Source organism: Phasianus colchicus, chromosome 2, assembly GCF_987193195.1.
Source record: "Phasianus colchicus chromosome 2, bPhaCol1.hap1.1, whole genome shotgun sequence".
NCBI lineage: Eukaryota > Metazoa > Chordata > Aves > Galliformes > Phasianidae > Phasianus > Phasianus colchicus.
The window spans coordinates 63,357,501-63,380,048 of record NC_143437.1 but is presented as its reverse complement, the minus strand read 5'-3'; the positions used below and the strand labels follow the sequence as shown (position 1 = coordinate 63,380,048).

The window sequence follows — 22,548 nt, the reverse complement described above, 5'->3', positions numbered from 1 at the left end:
CCTAACTCTAACAACCCTCTGCTAAATCATGTCCCTGAGCACCTCATCCAAACGGATTTTGAACACATCCAGGGATGTTGACTCAACCACCTCCCTAGGGAGCCTATTCCAGTGCTTAACAACCCTTTCTGTATGGAAGTGTTTCCTAATATCCAACCTAAACTCACCTGGCACGACTTGAGGTCTTTTCCGCTCATCCTGTCACCTGTCACCAGTGAGAAGAGACCAACCTTGCTCTCGCTCCAAGCACCTTTCAGATATTGGAAGAGAGCAATAAGATCTCCCCTCAGCCTCCTTTTCCCCAGACTGAACACCCTGAATTCCTTCAGTCTCTCATAGGGCATATTTTCCAAGCCTTTCACAAGCCTTTTGCCCTTCTTTGGACCTGCTCCAGACCTCAATGTCCTTTTTGTACTGAGGTGGCCAAAACTGAATACAGTATTCGAGGTGAGGCCTCACCAGTGCTGAATACAGGGGCACGTTTCCATGTTACCAGGAAGACAGTGGCATATAGGGTTTTGCTTATGAGAGATTCATTGTAAGTCGGTAGCTGGGAGGTTTTATCATACTGTAGAAATACAGATCCTCGTGGGTCAGGCTCTGAATGACTTAGCTCAGAGAAGTCAGAGAACAGGAGCCTCAGAACAGAAGCTGAACTGTGTCTGTGAGCTATGCTGAGAACAGAAGTCATATACGGACATGGTGATCCGAACAAAGCTGTGTATAGCATCACGTCTGAAGTAAGGAGAGGAGAACGCCGAGGCGCTCCTCCCGCACGCAGCCGGCAGTTAATCATTAAGCCCCCGCAGACCCGCTCCCCCGTGCCCCCAGTCCCGACCCTCCCCGGGGAGCTGCCGTCAGGAGGGAGGGGCGCCCCGGGCCCGCCGCCTCCCTGTGCACACCTGTCTTCGGCTTCGCCTCGCCTCGCCTCTCCTCTCTCTCGGCCGTCCCCGCCACCGCAGCCCCGCACAAGCGGCCCGCACTGCCCCGCGTCCGTCCCGTCCCGTCCCGTCCGGCCGTCCATGGGAGCGGCGGCGAGGCGAGGCAGGTGCCGCTGAGCAGCATGGCCAAGGGGCCCGAGCAAGAGGACGCCTTCCTGCACCTCCCGGCCACGCAGGCGATGTCTGCCGCCGCGGCGCCGGAGGAGTGCTACGCGGAGCTGCTGGCGGGCGGCCTGCTGCCCTACGCCGAGGAGGGGCTGGGAGCCGGGAGGGGGCTGCCGGAGTTGCCCGCTGCCATCAAGTCGGGTGAGGACCGCGGGGAGAGCCGCGGGGGCGGGCCAGGCCCGTGGGGCAGCGCCGGTTTAACGGGAGGCTCGGGGGGACGGTGTGCTACCGACCTAACGCCGTCCCCGGGCTGCTTCTCTCTTCGCTCCCTCTCGCGCAGAAGTGCCTTTTAACGGTGAGACTCTCTCCTCGGAAGAAGAGGATGCGGATACTCACGACGGCAAACTGAGAGCCGCGGACAAGAGCCCGTCCCCGAAGAAGAGCATCACGCAGATGATGAAGGACAAGAAGAAGCAGACGCAGCTCACCCTGCAGTGGTAGGGCCGGCTGGACGGGGGGATGGGGGGCTCCCAAAGGGCCGCTCCTCCGCCTCGGGGCTGTGCCGGCAACGGGAGAGGCACCGCGCCGCTCGTTGGCCCTGGCTGCGTTCCTTGGGTTCCTAGGGCTTATTTCAACTTTTGATAACCCCCGTCTCCCCCAAATTCCCGATGTTTTGAATTAGCAGAGGTTTATCTGTTAACAGAAACCTCTGTCGGATTTCCCCGGCATATGGCTGTGAGAGATGATGGAAGATCAGATTTATTCGGGACAGAAAGCACTGTGGATCAGCTTATTGAACCTGGACGTGTGATCCAGGCTTCTAATATGGAATGGAACTATGCTTATTTAGCTGGTCGTCCTGACTGAGTAGGGATACACTACTAATATGTATTCAGTCAGTTCTATGTTATTTTCTAATAACATTCTGTCTTCTTTTCAGAAGCACTAAACCTAAATGTCTTTAAAAAACGTAGAAATGACAAATTACCTAAGAACTTGCTGTTATTATTCTATACAACAATGACAGTTATATTTTCACTGTTTCTCGCTGTACTTTTTGCATTACATTCTACCACCCACAGATGCCCTGTTTCAGTTTGGTTAAAACGAACCAAAGAAGAGTTCAAATTCTGTAGGCTTTAACCTACAGAATGTAAACCATTAAAGGCTAAGGCGTTAGGTCTTTCCTAAAGTATCCTGGAAGTTAGTGAGCAGTACTGTTGAATTAAATGGGAGCTTGTTAACCAAATGCAGGCTGTAAATCTAGAGCTTTCCTTATGACTGAAAAGCAAGAATAATGTGGATATCCCAGTTTCTTACTTTAGTTTACATCGGCTTTAGAGCAGACAGAAAACTGTAATGATCTGATTCTGGGGAGGACGTGCAAAATTATTCCATGTGCAGTATTTACTGTGTGGTATTTTCTTATACACTGGTGTAGTTTAGAAAACAAATTTATTGCAGATAATTCCAGGAGTAGCAAATGATTGATGTTGACAAAGAAAAGAAACCACCTTGCTGTTACCAGTAGTTCAACTAAAGAGGAGACAACTGGCTTTTACTTGTTTTTCAATTTGACTTCGTCAACCATTGTTGGGCACTTGTATTTTACAAACAGATGCACAAAAATGTCTACTCTTCAGAAAATGTCAGATGTTTGATTTTTGCCATGGTTTGGACAAGAAACATCTTCAGGTCCCACATGGAAAATAAAAATCCAAAGTAGGAAAAAAAAGAGACTTAACTTCTGGTGTTAAATGTATATTGGGATAGAAGATGCAAGATGAAGTCCCTGCTCTGTTCAGAGGTCAGACTTAAACCCAGGTCTTTCACTGCATAATTGGTGCTCATCTTTTCAGAGCAAGGTTGATTCTTACATGGTAGTCATTTAAATAAAAATCATTTAAATCAAATTACATGGAAGAAGAACTCATTAGGAAAAGGGACCTGGCCCCAGGTGTTCCATATTCTGCAGCTACCTTAAGCATCAAGTGTGGTCAATTTCTGGTGTGTGTCTTATGCAGTAGAAACTCATATATGTGCCATCATAGAAATCTTAGTGGAAAAAAAAAAAAATTAAAAAAGAGGACAGTGCCAGAAAAAGGGAAGGGGAATAAAATGGGGAAACATGCCACGTTGCTTCTTACTCTGACAGTTTCTTTCTCTGTACAGGCTGGAAGAAAACTACATTGTCTGTGAGGGAGTTTGCTTACCACGATGCATCCTTTATGCACATTATTTAGACTTCTGCAGAAAAGAGAAGCTAGAACCCGCCTGTGCTGCAACTTTTGGGAAGGTAAAGAAGAAATGTCTTCATCATTTGTTAGGCCATTTCTTTGACAGACTTAGAGTTTGGTACACCTGTGTTAAAATGTCTAATAAATTCATAGGGTTTTTTTTTGCTGTTAATGTACACAGTGAAACTAATTATGTGATTACATATGAGAGGATTTTATGACAGCAGCTTTAGGAGAATCAAAAGGAACTTCACCTTCTTTTTCTTTGTTTTATTTTCTCTCCAAGTGTTTTCTTTTTTTCTTTTTGACGGTGACATTAATGTGGTTCTTTCCATTAAAAAAAAAAAAAAGACATAGAAGCTGCTTTTAATTAAACTAAAGTGCAAACTGAGAAGTGCCACAAGTGATACAAGAAGGGGAATAAAAGTTAATAATGCAAAGAGCTCCTGAGTGGGGGAAAAAAAAAGAATTGATTTATCCCCTTTTCTGCCTTTCCCTACAATTAATCCTGAAATCATTTTAATGAAAGGGAGATGTGAACTTTCCTAATTAAACTCTGAGTAGTTAGTGAAAGAGGAAACCAAAAATGCTGATCTCTTCATTGTTTGTAGATAGCAAAATGCATTAATTTAATTAAATAATAATAATGGATTTTAAATCCAGTTCATAAAATGTTCACTTACTAATTTTTTCATCCCGAATAAGATATACTTTCTCAGTGTATGTCTAATTTTCATTACACAGTTCCAACATAAATGAGGAAGACATCAGCTTTCCGTTTAAACTTCGTTTTGACAGGGATCTATTTGCTGTGTCTACTAGTACTACTTCTATTATTGAGTTTTATTCTTAATAAGTCTTTTCCCTTAAGCATTATTCTTTATGGGAAGAGTAGGATGTTTTTAGGGCAGTAATCTCAATCTCAGGAATCCAAGAAAAACAAAATGTTTTTCTTGATTTTATTTATATCACATTATATGTCTAACAGAAACTTCCATACTTTTTCAGTGAGCATAAATGTGTGTAAGACTGTGCAGCCTTTTGATAGTGGAGGGCATAGAAATACCTGCAAGGCAAGGAAATATCTTTTCCTTAGCCTTCAGGTCAGTTTTCAAATCAAAGTTTGATTTTTTTTTTTTTAATTAAAATATCAGCTTATTTCTAGCTGTTTGACTTTGAAAATGGGATGGCTGGCAGCCAAATCTTTCCCTTGGTTCTATTTAGATCTCCGAAGCTAAAGATGCAGTTGTACTTTAGGGATCTGAATGGGGCAGGATCATGGGAGAAGACTTTGCATTGTAGAAGTGAAAATGGAAAGGAAGAGCAGACAAGGAGCTTGGGAAGGCTGGAGGTACACAATGAGATGGATGAGGTTGAAAGGACCTCTGCAGTTTACAACATGCTTAATTGCTTATGTTGTGTCTTATGTGCCACAGGTACTTATTTACAGACTACATTAGGCTGTCGATTTATCCATATTTATCCTCCAGTTTCTTCCATGAAAAAAATGCCTAAGAAAGTATGCCACTGTTAGAAACTAATACGGTTATTTTCTCTTTAGACCATTCGCCAGAAATTCCCTCTCCTTACCACAAGGCGGCTTGGAACAAGGGGCCATTCCAAGTAAGGCGCAGTTATCTGTGTATCCGCTTACCAGATACATTCTAGGAATCAAATGTATTTCCATGCCTTCATAATGAGTACTAATTGGTAGGAGGAGTTATTCAGATGGAAAGCTCTAAGTGATAACTTGTGATGTACACGATGAAACTGAAGTAGCATTTAAGTGAAAACATTACGGCAGGCATAATTTCGAAAAGTCAACTGATTAACCTTCTAAAGCACAGTTATTTTTATAGTCATACACTTGTTGAGAACATATATCAAAATGTTATATATGTCTGTATAAAACATTTTATGACATATCATCATTACAACTGTTCATCTTTCTATAAATAATGTGCAATTTAACTGTGATTTCATTTGCCTTTTGTAAACCTGACAATTTTCAAACTGTTCAGTCCATAAGAATACTGATTAATTTAAAGGCTCTAGAAAAAAAGCATTGTTCTAAATTTAGAAGAAAGTATGTATCTGGATAATTTTTAAAAGCTCTGATAAGTATACAGCCTGTTGCATGGTTATCTCATATGATTGTATCCATTTGATTTGTACATTTCAACTGCAGAATGTTAGAATGTGGAAACAAATTGCAGGCAGTTACATATTATTATTACCTGTGATGAAATGTTTTGTTTGTTCTGGTTCTGGCACTGTGTTTTTAGTTGTGATAAAATGAGTCTAAAGCAGTGGTGAACAGTGGTAACAGCATCCCTTGCCTCCACTCTGTCACCTATTTTGTCATGCCAAGACTGCTGAGGACATATTCCCCCCCACCCCCCCCCACTGATTTTTTAACTTTTAGTAGGAAATGCTCCCTTTTAAGGAAGTGAAAATGTAAGGTGGCCCCTGGTGTAAGAAATGTAGAGAAGCAATAATCTATAGATGCTGTATAGAGAGTTTTTAAGGAGTTGTACTTTTAGAAAAGCCATGTACAGGGAATAAGAGGGATTTCATGCATTTTCTGCTGTGCTGAAATTCAGCTATGGTTGCAGGCAGAAGCTGCTGCAGATTTGGTCAGCTTTTCAGATGGACATTTGCTGTTGCTGTTGTGTTTAAATTTTTAAGGGATACAGCACTCATAGTCTGTGCAGAAATATTTGGCAACTTTCTAATTCATGAGTGCCTCTGTTAAGTCTTAATCATGTTCACAAGCCAGCATATTTAAAGGTATACTTTCATGTTTTAATGAATGAGAGAATACAAGGGCAAAATACTGCAAAGATGCTCATTATATTTTTGATCTGATATATCTAATAAATTCATAGACAGGATCCAAACTTCTAAAACATGTAATATATCTGTGTCATTAAAGCACAGTATGTAAGCATCCACTAAATAAAGAGGTAGGTTTCCAATCTTGTTTTTGACATGGGAATCTAACTATAGACTTAATTGCATCACTATAATTCTCTTTACTCTGAGATATTTAACTGTGCTAGTACAGATATACTTCATACATAACATTTCTTCAGCAGTTCCAATAGCCCTACTGACCTTGATGGTATTATGTGCCATATTTTCATATGGATTAACTGTTCTTGGGCAATTTCCTCAAAGGAGGATGAGGCATCAGCAGGTTTTGTTTGAACATCTGGCGTATTTTTCTCCTTTTTTTTTTTTTTTTTTTTTTTTCCCCCCACAGGAGTTTTCCTCCTTAGCAATTAAATTCTATATTTTAAGCATGGTAGTGGAAGTGACTTGTTTTCTGTTGTGTTTTTGTTTTTAATTTTGTTGTTGCTGTTATTATTTGGATATAATATTAGAGAAGCAGTAATAGCACTAGCTATTTTTGACAGTGATGTTTTGTGCTGTGATATTGCCTGGGAAGCAGTTGTTGTCCAAAAGCATGAAAATGCTCTCCAGTAGAATCATCATTCTTATATTACAAAGCAAAGAAAACTCCCCAAGAACAAAGTGCCCTGCACATACTGCATGCGCACACAGTAACACATTGATAGAGCCTGTCAGTGATCAGAAGAAAGCAAGGAAAATAAATTCTCTATTCCAGCAACTTCAAGGTGACAGAAATTTCCTCCTACACAATACTCATGAACATGAACTGGATTTTAGAAAACACTGCTGTACTAAGATGTGAGGCATGGGTGCTGATCTAAGGTGTGAGATATACAGACAAATGTTGGTTTCTCTTCAGACTCTGAGCAGCATTTTCTTATCTGAGGTTCCAGGGAGGGCCTTAAAAGTTGTTCTAATAAATTCAATAACTTGGGTTCTCAGACAGAGTGTCCTTCACTCCAACAGTATATTTGTACAAAAATGTAAATACTAAAATACTCACTTAAACATTTGACCAAAAAAGTACAACGTGTTGGACATATTTTTTCAGCAGTGTTCACTTTATCTCTGATGCCCATGCTGATTACTCCAGGTTGCTGAATAGCAGGGGAAATTTGTATATCCCAGCTGACTGAAGGAGGACACACCACCACAAATAAATAAGTGTTGCAAACTCTTCTCTGAGATTACCATTTCTTAAGCAATGGTTGTCTGTAGATCAGACAACCAGGCAGTGTTGAATATACCATGGCCACTAGTAGAATTTAGTTGTGATCTTCATTGTACGTGACTTATGTGGAGCAGCTATTCAGGAAAATGCACGCAGGAGGCTGCTGAGCTCAAGTTACAATTTAATTTCTATGTAGACTTTGACCAATGTTGAATCTTAGCTTTTATCCATCATGTCTAAAAACTATTATCTTATTTATTAGGAGTGATTTAGTGGGTTAATAAAACTGATATGGCAGCTGGCCCCATGATAACGAGTTATTGCAAGTCCCTGAACAGCTTAAGCCTATCATTTCCTTATCAGCTATCATTTGTGTCAGTGTATGCTAAAATCAGGGCTACCAGTTGCATAGGAACATATGCTACAATAAGCCACTGAAATTAAGAGAAAAGCAGTTTAGTTTGTTTTCCAATAGATCTGTTACAAAAATCAAGAGTAAGTTTCATATGCCTGCTGATTTCATTTTATTAATTATATGATAGAAGTAGAAGAGTAGAACACACGTGTAAGGAGACAGAAAGAGGGTAGTTGAAGTTGTTATCAGCATGTCTGGAATAGGTGTATTACTATCAACAGCAAGTCAAAAAAAAGATATTCAACTAATCACTTTGGGATGTAAGAGAATAAAAATCTTTATATCTTATTACTCTATGAAGCATGCCAGACACAACTTGAAAAGCACGGATAATGTTGTTTTTTTTTTAATAGTATCTGTGCCATGACTAGAAAGCTGTATTATTTTATTAGTAGACATTAAAGGAAATTAGAAGGATAGTTGCTCTGCTTTAAGGACACACTGAATAGGTACTGAAAGCTTCTATTCTTCACGTAATAAAATGTCACAAGTGTAAATTCTGGTATCTTGGGGCATTCCAGAACAGGAACAAATATTTTGCCTGCCATTACAAACCTGAGAATGCAAATCACACAACAGTGCCTGTTTCTAGCCCAAAATCTGTTAATACTAAATTAGATATTGAATAATGTAGATCTTGATTCCTAACTTGTGAAGAAATTTTGGTTTCCTTTGACTTCTAGTTTAACAATAGGGAGTTCCAACTGGTGTGTAATTGAAACTGAGAGGTTTGGGATGTCAGAATGGATGCAGAAAAATGCTTGCTTATATGGCCAATGCCAAGTACATTACTGTGCCTGTAACATTTTTAAAGAAGTAATCAGAGCTCTGTTTAGTTTTTCATCCTGTGCAATGCACAATCTTTGTAATGTCAAGATTAAGTGCACACTGTTCTTTCTTTCACAGGATCCATACATGTACATTTTCAAAACTACTTAAGTCACATTGAAAATAACTTCATTTTCATGAAAGAGAAAAAAAATGTCCATGCCTTAATTTTTTTTGTTAGAACCCTTTCAAATATTAGGAATTTTCTGATATAGGCATTTGGCCCAAATCCGTCTGTTTAATACCCCTTAACCAAAAGTAATGACTGAAAAGCTTCAGGACTTTAATTCACAATACAGATGACACACTAATGTATCTGAAATAGAGGACAACTGTCCAGCATTTTGACATTTAATGAAAGGTCACATTTAGTGTAAGGCATCCTAAACCACCTTGAAATGTTGCTCTGATTTGGTCACTCAGCTTTGAATTTATTCAATAAAAATGGAATTGTAATAAGCAGATGTACCTATGTCTGATCTTCTGAGAATCAACAGATATTCTAAAATGCTCTGTTCATAACATCACCATCCCAGAAGAAATGTTTTTTCAGGAAAAGAAAATCAGTTGTACATAAATAGATGAGAGACATGAGAGACATTTGGCCTTCTTAAGGGTCTCAGCACTGTGATCTACCAGTATTACATAGATTCATCAATTTCAGACAAACAATAAAAGCTATGATATATATTTAACAGCAGCCACTTTTTGCCAGTTTTTTGGCTATGAAATCCTGGATGCACCCAATGAAAACAGAAATGACTGTGTCAGCCAAGACTTTCACAGGCACCTTGGCTGAGCAAACTTATCACCAAGAAACATTTTCTTAGTATATTTTGTATCTAGCATCTTTAGTCATATTTATAAATACAAAGCATTTTAGTTTTTTGTTCTTACCTACAGCTATCCGATGCAAAAACAAACTGTAGAATTGTAATTTTTTTTTTTTTTTAATGAACATCATCAGGAATAGCAGAAATGAGCTGAAAACCTTCATATGTTCTATGAACTACTTGCTGGAGGGTTTTACTGTGTCCAAGCCTGGGGCCCCCAGTATGGGAAGAATGAAGAGCTGTTAGAGTGGATCCAGAGGAGGACCACAAAGATGATCAGGTGTTTGGAGCACCCCTCCTATGAAAATAGGTTGAGGGAGCTGGGCTTGTTTAGCTTGGAAAAGTGAAGGCATTGGGGAGACCTCATTGCAGCCTTCTAGTACTTAAAGGACTAGGAGCTTACAGGCAGGAGGGGGACAGAATTTTTACATGGTATGATAGTATAGGACAAGGGGAAACGGCTTTAAACTAAAAGAGGGGAGATTTAAGTTAGATGTTAGGAAGAAAGTCTTTACTTAAAGGGTGGTGAGGCACTGGCACAGGCTGCCCCGAGAAGCTGTGAATGCCCTGTCCCTGGGAGTGTTCTAGACCAGGTTGGATGGGCCCTGGGCAGCCTGATCTGGTGAGAGGCAGTACTGCCCATTGGCACGGGCTTGTAACCAGGTAATCTGTGAGGTCCCTTCCAACTTAAGCCATTCTGTAATTTTAAGAATGAAGTTTTTGAGAAGTTTTTGAGGTCTTTTAGTGAAATCAGTGCAATGTGTTGCCTATCACCCCTGATGGAATTTTTCTGTGACCAAATCTTGCTCTTCCACTCTGCTCAGGAAGGTCACTTCTTCTGTAGCAAAATCAGTGGAAAACAGTATCTTATGCATAATCAGATTTCCTAGCACTAGCTCTTAATGTTAAGGTGTTATGCTCAGAGCAGAAAGGGATATACAATAAATGTTTCCTTCTTCCAGTTCTGTTTTGAGGACAATAATTTCCAGGAGAGCAATGAGGGAGATGAATGGAGATGGTAACAGCTTAAGCAGCTAAAGCAGAGTCAGTCACCCTACAACCTAGGAGATGAATGAACAAATAATGCATTAGCATTCCTCATCACAGAAGGATGAACACTAATTTATGGGGAAAAAAAAGCAGTAGGGAGTTACTTTTACTGAAGAAGTGTTCTGTGAAATCCTCTTGATATAACAGTAGTATACCTGATAGATTACACCTGATGTATCAAACCAGCACCTTTGCAACAACCTGGAATTAAAGTGAAAGACAATGCATATTAAGAAAAAGAAATATAACAGGTTTCTGGTAGATATATTCTTCCAAGTAACATGACTGTAAAAGAGAAAATGTTTTAAATTTAGAGAAGATGTTAGCCTTGATTTTTGGATCAAATCATGACCAGATCATAGATTTGGATCAAATCTATGAGACCAGATTATTTTTTGTTCTGTAGCAGTGAAAGAAATTAGTAGAAACTGTTAAGGAAAGTTTTCATATAGCATTGAAGATCAATTTGACAGTTTGTATTATTTGACATATCATACAGAAATAAAAATACTCTCTTTTTTTTTCCCCCCACAGGTATCACTATTATGGAATTGGCATTAAAGAAAGCAGTGCATACTACCACTCTGTGTATTCTGGCAAAGGCTTAACCAGGTACAGTAGCATACCCCTGAGATGTAAAGCCTCTGCACCTGCTTTAGAAAGATGGTCAGTGGAGATGCTACTTAAAACTTCCCTAAGGAAGGTATTTGTAGGACACTGATTGCTGTTGATACCAGAACTAATATTGCTGTAACTGTCAATATCTGGCATTCGAAAATTTAGGTAGCAGTTTGCTCCTTAGATACATTGATTTTTGTTTTAACAGCTTGATCTGGATCGTTTACTCATATCTACCAATGTGCCTCATTGTAGTCAGCACAGAGCTGCATCAACATATACCATAAGAGGATTTTTTAGTGTAAGACAGCAGAACACATTTTCCAGAATACTTGCCTCATTTTATTTGCTTGTGCATCATCCTGTGATTTCTTTCCCCAGGACAGCTTCCCATTATGAAACGTCTGGAGAATGGTGTGAAGCTGGCACCTGTGGGTAGGAGGGAGGAGGGGTTAGTGTAGATTAATATTTACAGGTCCTTTAACTGGCTAATATCAGTTTAAACCTAACCCAGGAAGCTCTAATTATATTTATTTAAGGGACAGCTAGCAGGATCAATACGTTACGATAGCTGCCTGTTGGTTTGCCAAAGATTAATAGTTCGTAAAACAAATGTCTGTGTTCACATATGGCTTGAATGATGGCTTTCATTGTCTACAGCAGTATGCCCATGTAAGTGGGAACTATGAGAAAGGAAAAGAGTAAATGAGCTTATAATCACACACAGAAAATTCAGCTGCTATCAGATTCAGGTTATATCCAAAGAGCCTTCTTCCAAAAAACAGAACAAGTGTAAAAATTGAGGGTAATGTCATCAGTAATGCTGAAAAGGAGGGTTCTCTCTACTGAAGGCCTTAAGGTATAATAGAAATGGTATATACTATTTCCTTACCCATCATTTGTCCAAAGCTGTGGAGGTGTTGCTGGTGCACAGCTAGGTTATTTTTTCCACAATTTAGCATTATCTTGAACAAACTGCTCTTTGAATTGACAAAAATCAGTTCTTTTCATGTAAAGGAATATCGTTATCCTTAAACTTCAACTCAGTGTAAGCCAATGCCCTTTTCACTGAAAACTCTATTCTCACACAATCTAATAATCATAAATGCAAACAAATTGGAGGTTCTGCAAAATTCCTCAGGGCTGGATTTTCAACCATCTCTGCTCACATAAACATATATGTAGATTTTTGCGAGTACTTAACACTTCTGAAAACCATTTTTTCATATGACTGAGATAGATGTGCATTTTTGAAAATCCTGTACTCTACATATCAGAATCTTTGCACCAATTATGCCAAATACACCAAAAGAATCATGTTTTGAAATTCCTAAAATTAAGGTGGTTTGTTTCCAAAGAGTTTACAGGTAACTCTAGGTATCCATGTCTTGAATAAGAAATACGAGAAAAGGGACCAGACTCTCAGCTTATCAGTTGCTTAGCATTCACTAGCTAGGAACTTATTATTTGTGTCTGGACTTATGCTCTCATGTTGGAGCCATTGAATTTTTAGGGTTCAGCAGTCACTAGCTGATTTAGAACAGAAACTTGAATGCTGACTTTGCATAGTCAGGGCTATCACTGTGTTTGGATATGGCTGTGTGAGGACAGTGACGCAGTAGTCTGGGTTTAATAGCAGACTTACAGGGAAGAAAACTCAGGCAATGTGGGGATTTAAAATAGCAAGTAAATATCCAAGTCACTGGCTGCTAAATATAATGATCCATCTTTAACCTCTGCCCTTTGCCCAATCACTGTCGTAGAAGTGAGCAATAAAAAATTTTTCCTGGATCAATCTCAGAGCAGAAATAGGCAGTGAAAATATATTATTTGATGATGGTATCAGGTCACACTATTCCAACAGAAATAAAAGCATGTGTAAGTCTTTACCAGAACACATGCTAAGTACATGGCAGCTTGTGAAATGGTTAGAAGGGGCCTTGGTTTGGTTGCCTAAATATAGGCCTGCAATTCTACTTCAGATTTAATTGACATTTGAGTGTTAATATCTTTGTAACTGAGCTGACTACAGTAGTCCTTAAATATATGATTGTTGATGCTTACACCCTTTAATTCCACAGTAAATTTGACCTCCTAGTTCATTTAAATATCAAACTTTGCACCACAAAAGGAGAGTAACTGATACTAAAGTTATTGATATACACAGCATTTTGAGAAGGATGGCTTTAGGTTGTGATTAAGGTTCTGGAGGAGCAATACTAGCAGATGCTGCTTAGCGTTTTTGCTGTACATTCTGTGTACATTATATTATCCATGTAGAAATCTGCAGTCCATAACAAAAACATTTAGCTATGAAGATAATCTGCAACTCATTGTAGTCAACTGAGAGTTATGCCTTCATTCATACTCTTCTATCAGCAAACCAGGGAATTCTGTGGGTGACGTAAGGAATCATCACATGATGGGAATTGTGCCTGGCCTGGGCAGGTGGAATTCATAATCTTTCAGTCTCTGGTTTTCAGTCCTGCCAGCATAGCATCTCAACAACATGGAATGACCGCATTGCTGCTAATAATTATAAGACTTTGTGTTGCCCACAGTATCTTATCAGCTGGCAGAAGAGGAAGTAACAATGATCAAACAAGCAGTGCTATCTTGCACATTTATCATTATACTGATCCTTTAGAGTCTCTATTCTTACACATTCTCTAGTGAAATAGCTGTAATTTAAAAGGTGTGTTTTCTAATGTCTGCCTCTTAGTCCATTGAATTCATCAGGAATGTCTGGAATGGACTATTGAAAGCACAGTCACCATACTGCAAAGTATTTTTGACAGTTATAAAATATTTCATCTCAGAAATGCATTTTACTTGTATCAGAATAGTACTGTGGTAAAAGAGAGTGAGAGATCACTATGTTTTCTTAATTTTCCTAGGAAGTGTAAATTCTAGATACATTTTTTTCCTATTCTAAATTTACTCAGCTGCATCAAAAAATTTGAGTTTCCTCAACCTCATGGACTTGCATTATGTTGCCCTTCTGATATTTGTGAAGTTGCAGAGATCCAAAGAAAAAAACTGAAATTGAGTTTTATACTTCACTTTTTGGTCAGTGGTCTGAATCTTCATGTTTAAAAGCTCCCTTCAGTAAGTTTCCTTGATATCGTAATACACTTGCAAGCCAATGGAACAAGTTTAGAAAAAAGCATGGGTTTTAGTATTATATTTGGAGAAACATAAGTCATTTTTCTAGCCGACCTATTTTACATGTAGATACAGGTATGTAAGTATGTGCATATGACAGACTGATAGAATATATCTGTATGTATATAAAAAATGTTTTGCTTATGAAAAAATAATAAAATACATTTATTTTCAAAGGTTCTCTGGAAGCAAGTTGAAGAATGAGGTAAGTGCTTTAGTTGGTTTCCTTTCACTTCTATCATAATCAAAACAGTATTTGTGACCTGTGGTTTTCTTCATCCACTTCTTTCAAAATTTCAGCAGTATTTTGCATTAAAGATTAGACTGCAGAACCCTTTTTCATGTCGCTGAGTACTTGCTGCTCTAAATACCTACTGGAAAGTAAAACTGGAAGGGAAATTCCAAGTTTCATGTTCCAACCTAATTCCCTGCAGCTGCACAGGTTTGTAATAGACTTTCCTAAACAGAGGCTCAAGGTCTAGCTTCTAAGATTTTTGTATCCATCACTTTTGTAGGAAGGCTTTCTCAGAATCTCATTGATCTGATCGGAAATTAATGGGTTTTGATAAATGGAAATTTATACCTCTTCACCAGCATAGTCTTTTTCTATTTTTGACTCTTTATGACATTTTATTATAATACATCTTTTTGCTACTTTTTCTTACTACAAGTAACAAAGAAACAGCTCTTTAATCACTTATAGTCAGCATTACAGCCTTTCGCTGTACTTCTTCCAGTGTTATTATCTCTATAGATTTTTTTTTTAACAAAGTCTTGCAAAAGGCATGTCTCCAATTTCTGTTGGAAATATCTCTTCTGATGAATCCTAGAACCATATATGTTTGGGATGTGTCAGTTTCAGAAATCACCTACAGCTTTACTACTGTGCCATCTGATAAAGTCATTGTCATTCTGGCCATATTTGTTCTAGAAGATTAAAGAACATTGCACTACTATCTTAATGGTTAAGGAGTGCTCTCAGGATTGTTCTTTGACACTGAGTTCAACTGTCATGGCATAGCCTGCATCCATACTACTGAACTTCTTATCCTCAAAAAAGCATAGTCACTTCTCAGTGCCCTTAGCATGAAGTAACAGTTGAAGCATGGCTGGGAATTGTTTAGAAGAGTTCTATCTGGCATGGACTGAAAAAAATGCCAGGAACCATTCTGAATGACATAGTTTCGATATTGTCTGGGGTAATTTCTTGATGCCATTTAATTTACCAGACTAAATATAGTTTCTGTGATGAACTGATAGAAAACTGGTCTTTCTCCTTTTTTCATTTTCAGATAAGCAATGCCTAGCTGATAGCAGAAATTCTTATTGGTCCCTGAGAGTGTAGCTTTACTCTATTGATTTTCAGCCCCTTTATTGCCCTTATCTGAAAGCCATCCAGATATTTCTACATGACCTCTTGGTCTTCCTCTTTACTGATGATTTCATTAGCTCATGTCAGCCAGTTTAATCTGTGAAATACTCCGTGACATCAGTCTCAAGTCTGATCTTTGAGAATTTTCACTTCATTTCCTTTTCAGCCCAGAAGTTTCACTGTAAATGCAGCTTGTTTAGCTGGAGCCACTTTCTTAAACATTTTACATTCTTCATCCAATCCCTACTCTCATCAGCATAGCCAATAATTTCCCATGGTTACACCATGTCAATTATTTTAGTAAGGTTCCTATAGATTTGCTGCATGTTTCCCTGTTCAGATAATCAGCTATCTTATCAAAAGAAGATAGTGCTATGTCATGGGATATCAACATATTCAAGGAATCATCAGCAGTACTGTAGCATTCATTTATTCAGAGTTTGTGAATTAAAAAATTCTGATTCCCTTGGCATAAATGAATACATGGTTTAGTTCTATCTCAGATGTGGAATTCATGTTTCCATAAACCTATCTCATTTCTGCCCTTTCTGCCCCAGACTTCAATACCTTGGTCCTCTCAGAAAAATAATCACAAATACGTCAGTGGAAATAAGTGAGAAAAGAGCATGAGGTCTCTATTTTGTAGCTCTGAGTTGTCTGAAATTACTGAGATGGCTCTTAAGAGAAAAACATAGTTTTGTAGTCAAAACTGAATTTTAATAATCTCAAGTTATTGAAAATTTGGCAACATACTTTCCATTAAAGTGAATGGCGACGTGTCCTCATTCAGAAGCTTGAAAGTACATGCAATTGGGTATTCCAGAAACATTTGCAATGACTGCATAAGGTGTCTCAGCAGGAACATAAAGACATTGAAAAGATGTTAAAGCTCTGATTGTCTAAATATACTGAGTAAATGGCATTTGAATGAACACTTACTTAGTGCCGGAGACACTGTTTACTTCTGGCATGTTTTATCACATTTTCTAGTATTCTCTCTGCAGGGGGAGATATCAGCAAATTCTTTTATCTAAACCAGTTAGTGCACCATTAGAGTCTGTATGGTTAATTAAGCAGATAATATTACTGTCATTATCTTAATGTTAAATGGCCATTAGAAACAGATGGCATTAAATTGAAAGGGCAAGTGGCAGTGGGTTAAAATATGAAGCCTAGAACTGAGACACAGTCATATAAGCCCATTAGCAAGGTACAGGACATTGCAAATTATTTTAGTCACTCACCAACATCATTGCCTTCTTTTACATGAACTAATCCCTTCTAATCAGAATTTTTAGTATATTTCATGAGTAATTGCATCTTAAAGTAATTGAGATTGCTCCTGTTATTAAAAAAACCACAACAGCTAAACAAACAAATAAACAAAAAAACACAAGCAGTTCCTGATACTTACAGGCAAAGTATTGACATGAAGAAAAATTAGTGCTTCAAAATTTCTATAATTTCTTTGACATAAAGCTTGTATATAGCTGGCTAGTAGGTAGCACAAGCAAAGTTTGTTTACATTGTGTAACTTCTACTTCCTGGCTGTTTTGGTAGAGATATCACCCTATAGAAATGGAGGATAATATACGTGGTGAATAAATCAGCTACAACTATATTTTTGTCAGTGTTTCTGATAATTCCACTTGAAACTGACCTCCAGTTGTGAGTCAGCATTTTTAGGGAATATGCCCTTTTGCTCTTCTTCATGCTATATTTTTCTATAAGCCTACTACACCTGCTATAGTAAAATTTGACTGTATGCAAAGGAGTAGGAAAAGGCCACTTAAAGTGCTATTCAAACACCTAGGGCATTGCCAAAAATTCCATTCATTAGTACAAAAGGAATCTGCTCGGAAGTAATGGATTTACCACAGGAATATGCAGAAAGGCTGCTCAAGGCCTTTGCCAGGCTTTAACATAAGGACTGGGTGGACTAAAACATAACAGTGAGTTTCAGCCAAATAATATTTTCTAGATGTAAATGAAGTCCTCTGAGAATAAGCATGATTCAATAAGGACAGCTCCATAACACAGATTCTATTGCTTCTCTTGTGAATGAGGGTTTCATCTTATATCATTTTAGAGCTTAATAAGCATGATATAGTTCATGTTATAAATATAGGCATAGGAAAGTTATATCACTGCAGGATGTGACTGTTTCACTCTGTGGAGAAACAGACTAAACCAGACTGTGAGCATACAAGGTTAGGAATTTAAATAAGGATAGATTTACTTTATATTGCTTCATGGTCAGTTTGAGAACTGATGCAGACAAGGCAGCTGTTGTCCACCCAAATCCCATCTCTCCAAAGGCTCACATCTAATAATCATTCCAGATCTTTTTTCAGTCAGCAACTATTATGAGATGTGTCTGTAATATTTCAGAATTCAAAAACTAAAGAGACTTGGAGAAGAAACTAAGAACTGCAAGGAACTCTCAAATCAGTAGAATTTAGTATAATTCAAGACAAATTTATCTTGTCTCTAGGTCAGTGCTGACAATGCATCAGCAAAGAAGCAGAATAAAACAAAACCACAGTAAGGAAGTCATCCTTACTAAGATACAAAACTGAGATCATAATGCTAGTGAACACCCTTTCTTTTTTATCTCTCTTCCTTGTTGTTAAAGAAGTAGCCCTAGAAAAATCATATTCATTTCCTCTCTAAGTTCCTTTGAAACTGCATTTCCCCTTTCCAGCTTTATTCTTTGACTCCTGAGTTTGAATTTCAGGACTGAACTGCTTTACAGGATTTTTTTCTATTGTGTAAATCTATGCTTGTGCTACCCAGCATAATTCTATTTTTTTCTTATAGACAGAAGCAAAATGCTTCAAAAATGTTCACTGAACCAGATGTAGACTCTCTGAAGTGAACAGCCAAACTCTCAGTCACTTCAACAGATTAGGAGGAAGCCAGATGAAATCAGTGCCATGATGCAGAAGGACACACATCTCAATCTGTCTTTTTTTTCCCTACATGAGTTTATGTGTGCACATGTTTCAGTGCAGTAGGAGACAGGACTAGAAGATATTTTCTGGGGCTTCATGTCAATTCTGTCACAGTTACTGGGAGCTATGTAATAAATATATAGTTCAGAAGTGTCCCTACATACCGTCACACCCATAATGCCATTAAATATTATCAAAAGTCATGATAAAATAAAATGTCAGGTATTGTAGTAAAGCAGCAGAATCCACTGTCGTAGTGCTATCAGAACAGGAAGAGAACAGGGGAGAGCTATAGCACCACCAGTAACCAAGCTCCTTGCACAGGAAAGATGCATATTAAATAAAACTTAGTGTTACCCTGAGGATATCACAGTCCATCCTGTAGAAGAGAGTAACTGATGATATTCTACAGAGTTTTTAAACACACACTAAATTCAAAGCTAATAGAATTCCATGAAATAATGTGGTTCAAAGGTTGCATTGTTCTGATAACTGTAATTGGTATAGTTTGGATTTAGGCACATATTTCATTACCTTTCTGATCTGAAATACAGGTCTGGATAAGCATCATTATTTTGAAGACCAATCTGAATCTAAAAATTCTAGATTGCTGAGAGGCTCTTCAGATAATACACAAGTTTAGCATGAATTGTTGGTTTCATTTGAAGTTGAATTAGATATTTCAATGTTACTGTTTTTCTCTCACGTTTCAGGGTGGTTTCACGCGGAAATATTCTCTGAGTTCCAAGACTGGAACTCTCCTCCCAGAGTTTCCAAGTGCCCAACATCTTTTACTTCAAGGATGCATTTCCAAAGACAAGGTAAAATATGAGCTACTTCTTTTCTAATTTACAGATCAAAAATTGCCACAATGTTTCTTCATATCTTAGCCTTTGAGGTATTGACATGAAAGAGCCAGAAATGTCCATAATCAAACAGAGGTGACTGATTTATAGAGGGGGCAAACCTTTACTAACACCGATTAACTGGCTCTCCTCTGGAAAGATGGTTGAATTATTTACCTATTAACTGACCTAGTATTTTACAAACTGATGGTATGTAAGACGGGGAGAGCAAAACAAACAAACAGTTGATTCATTCCAAATGCCTTTGGATTTAAGGTAAATTTTGTTCTGATTAGATCAGTACAAATAATTCACAGCAAATAATTAGATGAACTTTACAATCATTCATTAATTATTTGAAAAGAGACTGTGAAAATCAGAGTACACAGGTTTTTTTGGAAGTTAGTAAAATTGTATTCCTGAAGTAAGTATGCAATCTTGCTTAACCAAAGGGTCAGTTCACAGTATTGCTGTAGTATCTTTGGCTGCTTTCCTTTGTGATGTCTGTATTGTATTTCTGTTCAGATTACAGACTGCTATTTCCCTGAACTGTGATAGATACCTTTTTGGTACAAATTGTGAACTTTGAATTTGAAGCTCAGTATAGGTCATAGTGGTGCTTGTCTTGAGATATGTTGCTTTAATACTTTTTGTTTAATGAGCCCTTCCTCTTAAATTTGCTCCATGTAAGCAGTGAAAACCAGGGTTCCTGTTTTGAAGAGCTAAACAGAAAGACCCATCTGTAGTAGATATGTTAGCTGGAAAGTTTACAGATTCTAAAGAAAGTCAATGAACTAGTGTGCTCAGCAGTGTACCTCATCTACTGCTATAAAGTCCATTCATGAATTCAAATCACTCAAACAACATTCTTATAACACTTACGTCTGGGGAACATTTGAGATTCCTTGTGGCCCAAGTACAGCAGCACAAACAAAACTGGATTTTACCACTCCAGCAATGAATTATAAGATGAAACTCATTTTCTCTTCATTCTTGGATTGGCACCATTGTAGCTGCTCTGGTACTGGGACCAGATGACAGGAGGGTCCAAGAGGGCTTTAGGGGTGAATCCCTTCTGCAGACAGGCTCCTGGAGTTATGAAGAGGCTGTGGGAACAGAGATGTATTTATGTGTCTCCCTCTCTTTCCCTGTTACTCTTTCTTTATTCCTTGTTCTTGGCTGTAAGTTTTTTGTTTTTTGTTTGCTTTTTTTGTTTGTTTGTTTGCTTGTTGTTTTTAATTTCCTATTTTCTTTCCTCCCTGTTTTTGTCCCCTCTTTTAGCTTATCTGACTAAGGATTACTGAGCTCTCTCTAGCAGTCCACACTGTTATCCCTCCGCTTACTATCCCATCACTCAGCCCCCTAAAGTAAGATGCATCCAAAATTGATACAAAAATTTTTACATCTCTAACAGAGGACAAAAGAGAAGTGACTTTCCCAAGCTTTAAAGCAGAGAAAATGTCTAAATGATCCTTAGATTTTCTGTTGAAGAGAGTACATATGTGAAGTTTGACTCCTTCATTAAACTTTTAAGAGACTGTATGCAATGGAAATTGCTGTAGATTGTACAACTGCAGCAGTCAGTATTAAAATAGATTGATAATTTTTTTCATTATGTGTTTCTGAAGAAATATTATCTAAACTTTACATTTCCACCAAAACCTTCAAAAAATGATCATACTGTTCTTGAATCTCATATTTTGCCCCACTTTTTAAAATATATGTAGTTAGTTACAGAAGCAGCTCTGAAAGTCAGCAAGGTCAATTTCCAAAGAAATCTGTGTTCTCAACCTATTGGAATAAAAGCTGTTCTAAATTCATTCAAAACCTGACTTTGGTTTGCTGGAGAAGTTCAAAAGCTTTAGTAAAACTTCCCATGTTTCTTTGCAGTAAGATTGGTTTTGCTAATGTCCATATTTCTTTCCTGAAAATACTTTATAAGATTCTTTTTTTATAATTTGTTACAAATTTTTAAATTTACTGTAATTTTTTACAAACTCTAGTAATAACTCTGTGGAGTTCTTAAAATAAGGGAACGCTCCACTTTGATAAATTAGCCTGATGAGATGAAAGGGAGTTTTGCTTTTTAAAGTTCAGTTCCTGTAAGGCAGTGATTAAACTTTGACCAAATGACTGGCAGCTATTTTCTCATTTGTCCAACTAGATGATGTTTCAGAACACTCATAGACGCCTATAGTAGCCTAATCATTAACTTGCACTACTCTTTAGGATTCATCTTAGCTTTCAGAAAGGCGAATTTACCATCTGACGGGCTAATCTAGCTATTGCCTTACTTTGATATTCACATTTTCACATTGTGTAAGGTTACACCTTTCTAGCAGCAACATTGAAACTTGAAGGCGTTAATAAAAAATAAAGATTTGTGATGTCATTGCTTCTGAAGGCCCTACTAGTAAATATGCATTGTAATACATTTTATATTTCATGTTTAAATTCTAGCTACAGAAAGCAGAAACCTAGATATCAATTGCAGTACAGGAGAGAGTTAAGAAACCCTGTTTAATTATTCTTTCTTCCAAAATAGGTAGATACTCTTATAATGATGTACAAAACACACTGTCAGTGTGTCCTTGACAATGCAATTAATGGGAACTTTGAAGAGGTAAGATTGTTTGAACACACATTCTTGGTATATATACATAGGAAGCTAAGAAAGCATTATTTATGTCCATAATTCTGGTTCTTACTTCTTTAGATTCAGCATTTCTTATTACATTTTTGGCAAGGAATGCCTGACCATCTTCTTCCCCTGCTTGAAAATCCCATCATTGTTGACATCTTCTGCGTTTGTGACTCGATTCTGTATAAGGTAGGTTAGGCATTTAGTTGCATGGATAATCTCAGCCACATTAAAGCTTAGATCTGTGAAAAAAAACAGTGTCAGTGTTACAACAGCAGGATGTCATGCCTGCTTTCTGCATCTGTCTGTGTGAATCAGCAAGGAAAAGAACGCCATGACTACAAGCAGCTCACTAATGGTGAAATCCTTACCTACTTTTTGTATTCAGCTAAAAGAAGGCTTGTGCATTTCAATGACAAGGCTGAATAAGTTAAACCTGAATGAAAACTGAAGTCAT

At 37.9% G+C, this 22,548-nt stretch overlaps 1 protein-coding gene across 2 annotated transcripts in view; it reads left to right on the top strand.

The window, feature by feature from the left end:
* The first annotated feature begins 413 nt into the window (after positions 1–413).
* RFX6 (regulatory factor X6) overlaps positions 414–22,548 on the top strand; it is a 36,183-nt gene continuing 14,048 nt past the window's right edge. Inside the window, exons 1-9 of one of the 2 annotated variants that reach the window (XM_031611076.2) lie at positions 414–1,247; positions 1,387–1,543; positions 3,219–3,342; positions 4,845–4,906; positions 11,031–11,108; positions 14,457–14,484; positions 19,319–19,426; positions 21,996–22,073; positions 22,167–22,280. In XM_031611076.2, coding sequence (XP_031466936.2) covers positions 1,064–1,247; positions 1,387–1,543; positions 3,219–3,342; positions 4,845–4,906; positions 11,031–11,108; positions 14,457–14,484; positions 19,319–19,426; positions 21,996–22,073; positions 22,167–22,280 — 933 coding nt within the window. In that variant the 5' untranslated portion in view covers positions 414–1,063. The remainder of the gene's footprint in view (positions 1,248–1,386; positions 1,544–3,218; positions 3,343–4,844; positions 4,907–11,030; positions 11,109–14,456; positions 14,485–19,318; positions 19,427–21,995; positions 22,074–22,166; positions 22,281–22,548) is intronic. The other variant, XM_090135858.1, reaches the window with a different exon arrangement.